At 43.3% G+C, this 13581-nt stretch overlaps 1 protein-coding gene across 1 annotated transcript in view; it reads right to left on the minus strand.

The window, feature by feature from the left end:
- Positions 1–496: 496 nt before the first annotated feature.
- SLC26A5 (solute carrier family 26 member 5) overlaps positions 497–13581 on the minus strand; it is a 676177-nt gene continuing 663092 nt past the window's right edge. Inside the window, exons 18-19 of the mRNA XM_069628070.1 lie at positions 11327–11381; positions 497–10889 (exon numbers count right to left, since the gene is read on the minus strand). Coding sequence (XP_069484171.1) covers positions 10726–10889; positions 11327–11381 — 219 coding nt within the window. The 3' untranslated portion in view covers positions 497–10725. The remainder of the gene's footprint in view (positions 10890–11326; positions 11382–13581) is intronic.

Raw genomic sequence — 13581 nt, forward strand, 5'->3', positions numbered from 1 at the left:
ATGTTGGCCAATGTTATGAGTGAGGTTCAGAAAAGTGTGATTGATGTGAATGAGTGATTTTGGAACTGAATCAATACTATAAGAATTGAGACAATCATCGGGTGAATTAATAGGAGGTTTGCCTTGCAGAGACTGATATACTCTCTCGTTTAAAATCTGATACTTTCCAACAAAAATTGATTTGTCATGATTTTAAAGAGATGTCGTAGCATTTTAACAGTACTTTAAGTCTTCCTCGTTTCACTTTTTTGTTTGTAATTGTATAAAAGATTTCTGTAATCAAAGTAATACAACAAAAGAATATAAAAACAATTTCCCCAAGCTTCGTAAACAGACAAATATCCCCATCATGCACATAATCACAGCACGATCCAACACTTATTGCTATCATGGCCTTTATCTAGCAGTTATGAAGGAATATTCTGCAACATGATGAACCTACATTTCAAGTTTGCTTCTGTGTTAACACATTCATTGCAAAATGAGAAAAACGCAATCAGATAGAAACGTTTTTTATTTTAAAATTTAGAAATCTGTAACACACAGGTCAACATTTAAATGGACAAAAGCAAATTCAGCAACATTGCAACTGACCTATTAAGGTAATATATTTTTCATACATGAAAATAGATATCTAGAAAAATATATAATGTAGACAAATAAAGTACATTAAAATATTTAAAACAATACTATATTTTGATAAAACTTACAAAAAGTATATTCTTTAAAATAACTAATTTTCATAATTGCATTTCTGTGATGTAAACTTCAGACACGTCTTGTATTGGATATGTTAACACCAATTTAAAAGATTCTGCAAACTCTGGAAGGTTTGGAATTTTCAATCATTTTTGCTCTCCGAGATGTAAACTTGATTTTATATAAATTACAATAAGTCAGAATTAGGTTGTCGGGCTTCTTTCATCAATGTGGCTTCCATTTGACACAATTGATATAGTCAATATTTATCCTGGCATGGTTTCTTTTGAATATAATACAACAAACTCCTAAAGGCAATTTCCTATTCATGATGCCGTAAACGGATGCAAATCCTGCAGATTGGGTAAGTTTAATATGCTGGCACAGTGGATGTTCACAGTTATCAGGGTACCTCTTGGCATTACGAAACGCAAAAGCCGGTTTCTTTTTCATCTTATGAATTATTAATTCAAACTCACAGAATGACTAACTTCATAAATTCACCTTTAAACAAGGCCAATATGACAAAGAAGCTTACTCTTACCCTAATTTGCTGCAACAAGTATATTTCAAGGCAAACGATAATAAACAGACTCGCGCCCTATAAAAATGTAAAAAAATAAACATCAAATCATCATTGTAAACAACAATGTTTTTTTCTGCAGCAAGTATTCCAATAATGTTAAATGTAGAGCTATTTAGGCTAAGAGGTAAGTCCAACATATAGCACGAACACAACTACCCTGACAACTTAATTCCAATTGTTCTTTGTTGCTGGTTGGGTTATAAGTAATTTCATACCCAGTGGATGTTCCAGTTGATCAGTAACCAATGGATTCCTTTGAATTCAGGCGCTAATGGGATTTTGAATAATACAGGTCACAATAAATGGAGACACATTCTGAATTTGGGGCTGCCTTCAGGACATGTATGCACCACCTAAATTATGGCAGGCTTTTTATTTACCATAGTAAATATAGGCATATACCACAATTGAGGGACTAAATCTGCAGCCTCACCAGTCACAGTGACCTCCGGCCAAAGTCTGAAAGAAGTCCAGTCAAAAGGGTCTAATAAAATAAAGGTTAATTAAAAGTCAAATAAGAATGGCAGTTAAAACCAAGAAGCACAAGTTGTACGTTTAAACATGCAACCTGAATCAATTAGAATTGTCTTCCTAGAACAGAGGTCTGCAACCTTTGGCTCTTCCGATGTTTTGGACTACAGTCCCAGCATACTTAATGGTGGGGGGTCATGCGAGTTGTAGTCCAAAACCTCAGGCGATCCAAAGTTTGCAGAGCCATGTCCAAGAAGTTCAGTAGATGTGCGAAATTCTAATTTCATTGCAATTTGGTCCATAAGAAACCACATGTTACCGATCACATGCAATTTCCAACAGGGATGTTAAGGCAGTCGAGAAACTTGTTGGGCTCTACCACCAAGACCTCTGTTTTGGACTGACCAGTAGGTGTACAACCTCCCACTTTGCTGTGGCTTCTTACCCATCGGTCATCAGATGAACAATGCGTGCATTTGGTATTTGCATGCACTAAAAACTAGAGTGCTGATCTGTATGCACTGTTTTGTGGTATTGTTCAGTACAGCAAAAATATTGTTGAACACAATAGAACTATAGTGTTGGTTCCTTTCCCTGTAGTGCAATTGATGAAAGAACCTGGTTAAGCAAAGGCTTTATATATACACACTTGGGAGACCTTGTTTTGCATGATTGGAATCATCATTGGAATCCATCCACGAATATCAATCTAAACAACTTTCATAGGAAATGTCTGTGCAACTTATTTCTCTAAAGAAAAGCCCAGTTTCACTCTCAAGAAGTAAGTACTACAAGAACAGCTTTTCAACACAAATTTGGTTAAAACGAAAGGCCTACATAATTGTTTCCTTCCTGTGTTAGCAAAATTGTGATGTAGCATTTACAGGGCATGTTTTTGTACATCGTACACCAGCATTGAACAGAGACAAGGGAGGGCACACTGACAATTCAATGTACCCTTACCTGTGGAAATAAATGGTTGCTTCTAGCTACTGGTACCATGAGATATTGTTTGATTCCTGGGGCTCTAGCATGTGGCAATTATCTCCAAGATACTTCCAGGTACACCTTTTGGACACCATCCCTGGTAAGACTTAGAGGTAGAAAGTACGATGGGGTACAGAAGTCCTTCACGTGCAGTATCTTCTGTATTTTTTAGTGCACAGAATACCCTCTAGTAGCAAGTCATTGGCATCTCTCACCAACCATATTCTGTCTGGACTGGCGTAACACTTAAGCACATGTGAGGCCCGCGGTGCGAGGGGAGACAATGTCGATCTTGTTCACTTCTCATGCAACCGTACATCTCCAAAGCAAATCACCCTTTAGTTGCACATTTCGAAAGCTGTCTTTTAAGTGAAACTTTCAGCCAATTGTATCATTGCACCTTAATTACTATAATGAAATGCATTTTACTACACAGACCTTCTCTATTCCCAACTTGTGGCAACAGCCTATGAAGCAGGAAACAGGCAAAAGAGAGAACTGTAATTTATAAAAGAAAATGCAGGTTAACCCTGAGGTGGTTTTTTGCCCCTCCAGCTGCACATACTGTAGAAATTAGGACATTTATATGTACGGAGAGAAGACAAAATAAGACTTTTTTAGGGCATATTTTTAGAGCTTCTGATTCTTTTTCAGATTAACCTGCTGTGCGCATAGTCCACCATTCGGAGTACTACAGTGTGTTTACTAAATTGAAAGTTGGGCATCAAGAGTGCAGGATTAATGTTACAGGGCAACTCATGTGTACAGACTACCCACAATGCTCCTACCAGTCGATATCCTTGTTAGATTGTTTTTCCCACGCTATCGGTTCCGCTTTGGAGTTGGTGTACTGAAGAACTACAATAACCACTGTCCCTTGGCATCAACAAAGACAGACAAGAGTATTCTTTTTGGCGTTGGACCTGTTTGAACAGGATTTACATAGAATACAAATTAAGATTTTTGATAATTTATGGTTTTGAATTCTCCAGTCTAGCAAGGCCTAAAGGAAAATACACAATTTTTATTCTGCCTTCAATGTAATCACTGGTTCTACTGGATCGATAAACACAGGATGTATAACTGGTGCCCTTCTCGAGATCACATCAAGAGAACACATGCCAGGCCTGCAAAAAGTTTAAGGCAAAAAGTCTTAAAAACATAAAGGAGATGTGTTGAACCACATATGTCCTGGATGTTGATAGGCTAGTCAGCCCCAGGACACCTCAAGTAGAAGAACCCTTGGTCGTTGGAGCACACCTCTAACAAGACCAAGTCTGAGAGAGATATTAAACCGGCAATGAGCCAGCGGGTTAGCGTACGCTGTAGAATACCGGTCCCACCGACACCAGATGTAAGCACACTCCCCACTCCTCTAAAGTTTCGCGCTATTCCGAAGGTACTCCGAAGACTAGGAGATAAAAACATGGCATGCACCTAACTGGTTCCAGCATAGCATTCCCATCTGAAGACACATTATTACTGAAAGTCCTGAATCGTCTGCAGAGTGCAGAGTGGTCCAAATGACCATGGTTGACAGGCTCTGAAATAAAAGGTTCCAAAAAGCATGGTGCGAACCAACCATAGTCCAAATCTCTGACCCCAAAATCCCACAAGGATGCCGAAAAGGGGCCAAGGGCACACTGCATGCCGCAGACCAGTGCAGAGCCAGAAAGAAACAGCATGGCACATACGAGAGCCTTACCACTGCACCAAGAAGCTGAGCGGTCAAAATTAAAAGAGTGCCCTGAGGAATACACCCAATAAGAACAGGGGTTGCTACAGACCATGCACAGCAAATATGTAGGGCACAAAAATGTACCAGACATGCATGGCACAGAGGATAGCCTGTTCCCATATGCGATCAACACAGATGAAGACATACCCATGGGCACCAATGAGATGAACACACAACTGCCTTTACGTAGAGGAGGGCGGGTGCTACATAAATTACACACAAGCTATGGAAAACAGAGTTATATCAAAGTGATGTAGGAAATGGGTAAGAGCCAAGAATGAATGCCACCAGACACTAGTGCCATCCCTTGCACAGCGCCTCTAGGCCAAGGCACGAGTCCACAGGCAGCACAGGATGTGGCTTACTTCCCAGAGGAGGAAGAGCACATCTAGAATGAAGCAGTATGGAAGTAATAGGGGAGGATTTACCAACAGATTCCACAGGATATCAGACTACATACATTCTAGATCATGAAACAGACAACCCCAAGGTGTTTCAAATGAGGAGAAAGAGAAGGACAAGGACATAATAGAGAGGAGACCCTAGATGAGCTCAGGCCTACTTCACATTGCATTCGTATAATGAAGTCAATGAAGAAAGAGCCCCACACAGGCAACAGCAGCAGTCCAATTTTCCATTTTCCACATTGAGACCAAAATTAACCATATGATCCACTGATTAACTCGCAGCCAAAGGTGGACTCTGTAGTGTTAAACAGAGCAAAGAGAAGGTACGGGACACTCACAAAAAGCTTGGAGGCACACACAGACAAGAGATGCAAGCATAGCCACACAGTTCAGAAGACTGCTGCCACTGCGGCGTACAATGTATGTAAAGCGAACCCCACGGCATGGTTTAGGCAGTGTGATAGAGCAAAATGGAATGAGATGCAACTTTATACTAAAATCCTTCCGGAGAATGTAAGGGCTCAAACACAGGCCATTTTTAACATATAGCCAACCAAGGACATCTTAAGATAGTCTGGGGCCCGCAGTGCAGAGAAATGTGCTGCCCCTCCCAAACTAAAAAAATAATGCGGTTCAATAATCTGTTGTCGTCACCGCTCGCCACTCAGTGTCATCCAAGCCCACAGAGCCAGTTGAGAAGGTACACGATACAGGACACAGAATAGAAGCCTCACAGAATGTGCAATTGCGGAAGCACAGAGAATGTCCATTTCCACAGGTTAGGCACTAGGTGATAAAATGTGCGGTCCAGGTCCGAGGATGGGATTTGAGCCCAGTCTGCAATTTCGGCACTTGGCCCCATTGTTTCCCAGTTCTTGTTGTACAGTAGTGTCCTGCATGATAAGATTATCTGTCCATGATCACAGTATAGTCTGGTGGCAAGGCCAGGATCTGGGCACCAACATTTAGTTTCCACATCTCAGATTTGGTTACCTAACCACTTCCCTGCAAATGCCTTATGTTATACGTTAAGGGGAGCTGGCCAATCTGTATGACCTTTGTTTGGAGGGGGCCAAGTGTGAGACCAGCACCATACTGAGGCTAGGTTAGCTTTCATAACTAGCATGTTCATGTACGTTGTTCATTGCTCAGTAGGTTTTACTATTACCAAAGGTTTCGTACTTAGGGAGGAAGGGCCGAGTCTGCCTTACTAGGATGTATAACTGATACGGCATATAAGCACTGATCTCTGCAACAAGTGTTTAACACACTGAGCCATTGCCTGGACTATTCTGGCACCCGAACATACCAATATATTTCTGCTTTAGTAATTGCATGTAATCGCTACATTCCTTAAAGAAAAGTGAACACGCAGCAGAAGTTGTGTCATAGGAAATACACAGACCACGTGTACTACAGTGAACACAGAATACATTACATGATCAATCAGATTGGCATTTAGTTATCAACAACATCCAAGCAGCAGGCTCAGAGCCTCAACAGTGCACTATGCAGGATCATGAAGTCTTATTTATGTTTTACACAACACGTGCACATACTCTTGTGCATCGGACAGCCAGGTGGGAGGAGGGCACCACTTTTGGATCTCAATTAAGATATGTCTCTGAGGTCCTTTGCCTCTAATACGTCACCGTGGCAGGGTGTCCTCCCAGAACCAGAACGCAGGCCACTGCCATGAACATGCGCTTTGACAGGCAAAGTAGGTGACAGTTTGGAGATTGCAAAAAAGAGAAGAAAACCATGTGCACTCAGTAGAATGTTTTTAAGACGAGGCACAATTAGCAAAGTGAGAGAACAGGGCTCATGCGGCAGGTTATTAGCAGTTCTTTCACTCCTTCCAAGGTCCCCCAATCACATGACAACCAAAAAACATACAGACAGTCCCAGTATCTCAGGGACAATATCTTACCCACAGAAGAGGAAGGCCCACGGTTGGACCGGCAAGAGCAGGCCCGAAAGTGAACTGTAACTTCACCAGAGTGGTGGCTTGCCACCCTTCCCCAGTGGAAGAGGGAGTGGGGAGAGATCAATTTTCCTTGAACCCAAGAATGGGAGGCAATCAACACAAATCCACATCTGAATGACATTGTGTGCTAGGGTTACTTCCTCCAGTTCACATGAATTCCATGGAACATATCACTAAACAAGTACCATTAACTCAAGGAACACCTCCTGCTCGTCGAGGTAGAGCGCATTGTCAGAGCTTGCAACAGCCTATGCCCAAGGAAGAGAATACAGTGGCGGTGCAGACGGCCTGCTGCCACTAAAAAGCCTTTGAGGGGGAACCTGACGGAATTCAACTCAGCCTCAGCACTAGATTAGCTAGAGAGAAAACAGGGCAAACACTTTCACCAGAAGGCCAAAGAGAGTGAGCGAGAGATGGATTTCATGGGCAGTTCTTAAGTCCACTCTTAAAGTGAAGGTCTGGCTGACTTACTGAAATGGAACAAAGAGTGGAGGCAGGCTTAGAATCTGCCTGTGTTTCAGATACTCACGCCCTCATTCTCCTGATTTTGGGTGAGGGGCAGAAGAGCCTGAAATGGGCTTTGAGTTTTCGTCCCGCATCCAATGATTCGCTAATGTGCAGTCCCCGCAGTGGTGTGTCTTCCTCCAGATATCCTCTCAAAACACATTAAACTCTGTACAACACATCCAACACCCATGAAGGGGACCATATCTACTGCATGCAAGTCCTGGTGCAGGTGTAGACAGAGCTAGTTAACAGATAAACACTACAGGAATAGCGAGCACACACCTATTACTGGGCCATTCCAGTGCACAATGACAATGAGTTCTAAGATCGAGGCCAGATTTTTTATAACCTCTGTGGAGTGTCAGAAGGAAGATGTAGTGTCCGATTAGCCATTTCACTGTTTTGTTAATGAAAGGAAAAATGCCTATTTTACCCTATAGTATGAGGTGTACCTACCTAGCTAAGGTGCTCGACAATCATCACTGAATGTCTTGAAAATAAACAGTCCATCGTCCAAAACGAACCCTTTCCTGACCCTACCACTAGCTTAACTAAAGACCATGAAAATGTCTCCCTTGTCCTGGGGTTTTTGTTTCCCCATCAACTTGTATTCAATATTTGATATTTAAATAGTCTCTGGTGACTCTCTTTACCAGTTTATATATTTCCTTCAATACTTTATTGGGCTTTTCTTCCACCTCTTGGTTTCCTCTACAAAGAGTTGTTCCTTTCTCTTCCAGGGAACAACTATCCAATAGTTCTGTCTTTCTTCTTTATTACCTCTTTTGTTTGTACAAACTTCACAGTCTTTGGGGTCTCTGAGATCTTTGTTCTTGGTCCTATACCCTATTCCAACCTTATTCTCAAGCTTCTCTTTCATGACTTTGCTTTCTTTTTGATTGGGCTTTCCTTGATTGATACAAGTTTGATAACTCCTCTAACAGTTCTCAATCACTCTTCTTTTTATCACTGTTACACTTGTCCCAGTCAAGAACAATACAATGGGCCTCCTTACACGGATGGCGGAGAACCATGGCGCTATTAGCGCCATGGTTCATGCCGGTAAAATACCGGCACCGCCTTGGCGGAAAATTACCGCCCCATTCCAAGGTTGGCAGGGCGGTAATTCCCCCTTCCACCATTGCCCTTCCCCATTCCCATTTTTGCCCCATAGGGCATAATGGGAATGGGGAAGGCGCTAATTGCGGTACCGTAATTAGTTCCCTGGGTCCCTTTTGCGGGTTGGTTTTTAACGCCTGCAAAAAGCAGGTGTTAAATCCCCCAACCCGCAAAGGGACCTCGTAGTAAGGCGGTAAGGATTTACTGGTACCAATATTTTACCGGTAAATCCTTACCGCCATCCGTGTAATGAGGCCCATTGTGTACTCCAATAATGATTCTCATTCACTCTTCTTTGTGACAATGTTATAATATATTTTTCTTGACAAGTTTGAATATGAGCATTCCGATAATGATTCTCCGTCTCCATCCCGGGTCTCCCGTTGTCCCCATTCGCTGATGTTCTTAGGGATAACGTCACCGGGTTTCCTGGTCGTTTAGGGTCAATTCTCTGCCTCTCCAACTTGGTCTCTCGTGTCTCTTCCACATCCTTTCCTCCGACTCTTCTGGGTAGATAGACGTTCGGTATTGCATATACTGGCTTGTTCCATGTTTGCAAATACGCAGTGGTTTCGGTGATGTTGCTGGGACCCTCAGTGGTCACGCCACACTTTCCATCTCTGGACTATGACACCACACGTCTGACTGTTTCTTGCTCTCTCCTCACTACAGGTTGTAGCACGTCTCTCTATGCTTCTTGCACTCTCACAGCTCCAGGATGCTGCGCACCAGTCCCTCCCTCAAACCTGCGTTTGAGCCTTTTTGTAATTCGCAAGTTCTTCCCTTGGGTCTCTAGGCTTCTCCCCTTTCAGGACTTACTATAGCCGTGGGCCTTTTTCGACACAACTCCTTGTCCCTTTTTCGCTGTCCCCAGTGGTTTCTATTCTCCTCCGTACATCATCTTTGTCCCAGTTGAATGGGAATTTATATTTAAAGGAAGATTTACCATTTCCTATTGAAAATAACACATTTTTTTCCCTTCATGTAGGTTTTTAACAGGAAAGGTTCGAAGAGGTTATTTTAGAATGTCCTCCAGTGAGTGACTCACAGGCATGGGCGTACTTGTCTCTCCCAGTAAGGTCCCACTTGCCTCTACCCCAAGGGAGGGTACTGCGGAGCAGGCTCACTTCCCAAGCCTCACAGGGCAGGGGAGCTCCCCCCCTTGCGGAGAAGGGGCAAATTGACCGATTGTTCACACCTCCCCATGGACCATATGATCAGAGGTCAGCATCTGAGAATGCTGGGTAACTAAGAGACGACAGAGATCAATAAACCGATGAGTCCAGAAAGAACAGGTGATGGGACTCCCTACCAATGGTGTAAAAACTGGAGACGTTTGAGAAGAGGACAGAACATAGCACAGAGAGAGAAGCAGCGGATACCTGGAAGAGAAGAGACAAGATGGAGGTGGTAGCCGGAGAAGCCTGAGGTGAGCTGGCCCACAGTCCTGTGAGAATGAAGCACTCTGACCTTGCTGAAGCTGAACACAGATAGAGGAATGCCAAGCATGACCAATGAGCCAACACTAACAGAATGAAAAGGGATGAAAGGTGTACATGGAGTTCTTAGACAAAGTGCCAAGCCTAATCACAGAGGTGATCTCCATGGGGCTTTGTGCTAAGGTGCAAGGAACCCTTTTTGAGTCTAGTGCACACAAGCCTCGAGATGCTGAAGTGATACCATTCTCAGACCATGTTAGTGTGATGACAGGGGGATGACGTTGACTACTAACATACATTTTGGTACAGTGACAACTGCTGACCAGTCAAAAATAGGAATTGTATACAGACGTCAAGGTCTGCAAATTTGGTATCGCCGTAAGATTGGCATGGATGTGTAAAAAACAGGGGGGAGGGTGGGGACAATTGACCAAACATCTAAGAAAAGACTCTGAAACGAAGTGGCACTCAGCAAAGACCTTCCTGTGGATTTCACAGATCCGCTCCTCAGGGTGCTTGCTGCGCTTCCGGCTTATTCACAATTCTGCCAGTTACCCAATTTAAGATGCCTGAAAAAGTGAGGCCTAAGGCTGTGGCGGGAGCTTAAAAGCAAAACATGGAGGCAGAATGAAGTCTCTGTACTTGCCATCCTTCGCCTTTCCCACAACATAAAGTACATTGCATCAACTCATTAGTGATCACCCGTTAAAACGCCACAGCTCTACTGTGCTTGAACTGCATGTGGAAAAGTTGTTCAGAGCCTTTGTCCACAAGGATTAGTGCATTCACGCCCGACTCTCTGTATCCAAGCTGGGAACCGGCTCCAGTGCCGCAGTGGCCACTCTAAATTGGCAGGCGAGTACTGCGTCGTGAACACTGTGGAATACTAGGTCTTTCTTGATGGAGCTGTCAAAAAAACTGAGTCGGTGTAGATCCTCCACAACGAGACCTAAAAGAAGAAAGAAATATCACTTGACTATTGCGAGAATGCAAGTTATGCAAAGTTACACTATAATGCAGGCCATTTGACCCAATCAATGACATCTGCAGATGTAGGGTGACAATGCATGTCGTGCTATGTTACTTATGCATTTACCATAGACTTTATAGGGGACATCATGTTTGACACTAACACAAAGCTGCAGACATGCCAACAATAATATTACTAGGAGTTCCTTCTAGAAAAGAAACAATTACATCAATTTTAGCTCTTTATCTGAAAGCATGCAGTCAAATGTTTGCGATGATTATAACTTTTGATATAGTATTTATTGACACCGATTTTGCAGTAACAGATGCTTCTCCCTTTCCAGCCTTCTACTTGAATTAGTTGAACTATCTTACCAGCTGCAGCGCAGAGCCCACAGATGAACGATGCCCACTTACCACTGCACCCAGCTATGCAGACAGCGATATCAACCTCTCGGTATTCCTTAATTACCTGCAAGGAGTACACACAGTATTAAACAATTCTACCAAACCAACAGCACCAAATGCTATTGCATATGCAAGACGTATTCATTTGGTTCTATGTTTGAAACAACTTCACTCAGTAAAATAATGGAAACAGTGTTATTTAAACCCAAAATACTACAGAACAGATGCGATCCCGGCAGCTTCACTTTCCCATAGCATCGTTCAATATCAAAAGATATCCTACCATAAGATTGAGCAAAAAGTACAGACAGTGCACATAATGTCGCGTCCTATTCATGGAGTTTATAATACATGCCTGGATTATTTACAGTTCATATTTTCATTAGCCCACCTCTTTCCTCCTCATTCCAGTGCCAGGGAACCACTTGCACTACCAAAACAAGTAGTAAGTAGCAAAGCCAACATTTGTGGCATTGATTTAGGCATGGGTACACAAATGCAGGTACTGCCATAAGGTGGCAAACAATTGTGTTAATACCTTGGAATAGGATTGCAGTGCCTGGCAGATGCCCATCTAATACCAATTAAAACATCAACCGACAGAAGACTGCTTTGAAATACACTCACGGGACATATACAGAACAAAGTCTGATTTTAGCAATTGAAAGAGCTGGCACAAAGATATCCAAGGTGGATGTGTTTTGGGCGGGGGGGCAGTGGCACGATCTCAGGAATGTTCAAAGAGATAGAGGCACCAGGATCTTAATTCCATATTTCTGAGACTTTGGCCTTTAGAGGGGCATAGGGGGCATGAGGTCAAGACTTCCGCAAGGCACTGTGAAGACATACGCCATGTCTAACTGAACTTCCAACCATGTGTTGGAGTAGATTGGCAGCCAAAGGAAATCTCAGATTGTGTTGTAGCTTCAGAGTCACGCAGGGAGAAAGGAATGCTTTCTCCTGTTCCGTATCAACCAGAGCTCATAGAAACCCCATCCTGTGCAAGGAAACCAATTGGGATTCTTCCAAATTTAAAATCCACCAGTTGGAGGCCAAACCCTGCAGCTCACTCAGGGGCCAGGGCCTTTGCAAACATACAAAGAGCCATTTAGAAACCAAAGCCAGCTAATGCAAACCAGAAGAACCTTTGGCGGTAGGGGGAAAAACGGATGTGAAATAGCCATCCGTTAGACGAATGGATGCTATGAAATTCATTTTGAAAGTTGGAGGTCATTTTAGGGAATCGGAACAATCATGAAGGTAGTATCTTAAACCAACAGGTTCCATTTCTTTTTAGGTCCAACATGGGTCTTGTCACAGATGACAAACTCACAGTTGATGATGTCAGAATGTATGGACTTGGATGAATAAGAAGGAAAAAGGAGTAAGACAGAAACACCAGCGATTTATTTCCACATCAAAAAACACGCACAAAGCAGATTCAAGGACCTTAAAATGTCATCTCATTGAATCTGTAATGAAAGATGAAGGTCGTGGGAGGGGCAAGCACCTTTCAAGGAGGTACTGCCTCAAGGAGAGGCCAAAGATGCAGCCTGTTCTGGACAGAGACCCAGGAGGAGGTATACGACCAGGCAAATGAGTATATGGAGTAGATAGTGGTCGAGGGGACTAGGCAAGGCGATAGCAGATGGGGCCCATCCTGTATAGAGAACTGGGAGACAGACAATGAGATCTAGAGGCTGATGACAACAAGGAGGAGTTTGACGATCTGGAGACTTGTGGTAGTTTTGATGAGGAGGAGGAGGGTGATGACAGCTGTAACGAAGTCCCCTGTTTGGCTTTGAGAGCCCTAAGTGCAGTGCCTGCGGGGACCAGGGCACCCCCTGGGTTTCAGGATGGTGGATGGATACTACAGCTCCTATAATCTCCCAGGTCCTAAATCAGAAGGTAAACTTCTAACCTCTCTAGCCATGCTCACTGCCAAGACAGACACCTTGGAGGATGCCACTGTGGAAGATAGGATGCTCTTGGGTCAAACACACCACCAGGCCAAAGTGAGTGCAAGTCCATTTAAGGGAACACCTAAATGTATTTGTGAACACTATGCAGACACCCTTAAAATCAATGGGAAAGGTAGAGGGACCATTCAAGGGGTTCCAAGCAGCCGGTAGCACCAGGACACTTTGCTCCCTTCACCTAGAAGGCAGGCAACCAGTCCCAAGCCCCACCTCAAACCTGAAGTCGCCAACATGGGAAAAACATACCATACAAGGCCTGTGCCAGCAACCTGGAGTGGGACTTAG

Source organism: Ambystoma mexicanum, chromosome 12 (assembly GCF_040938575.1).
Source record: "Ambystoma mexicanum isolate Mex_15411 chromosome 12, UKY_AmexF1_1, whole genome shotgun sequence".
Lineage (NCBI taxonomy): Eukaryota > Metazoa > Chordata > Amphibia > Caudata > Ambystomatidae > Ambystoma > Ambystoma mexicanum.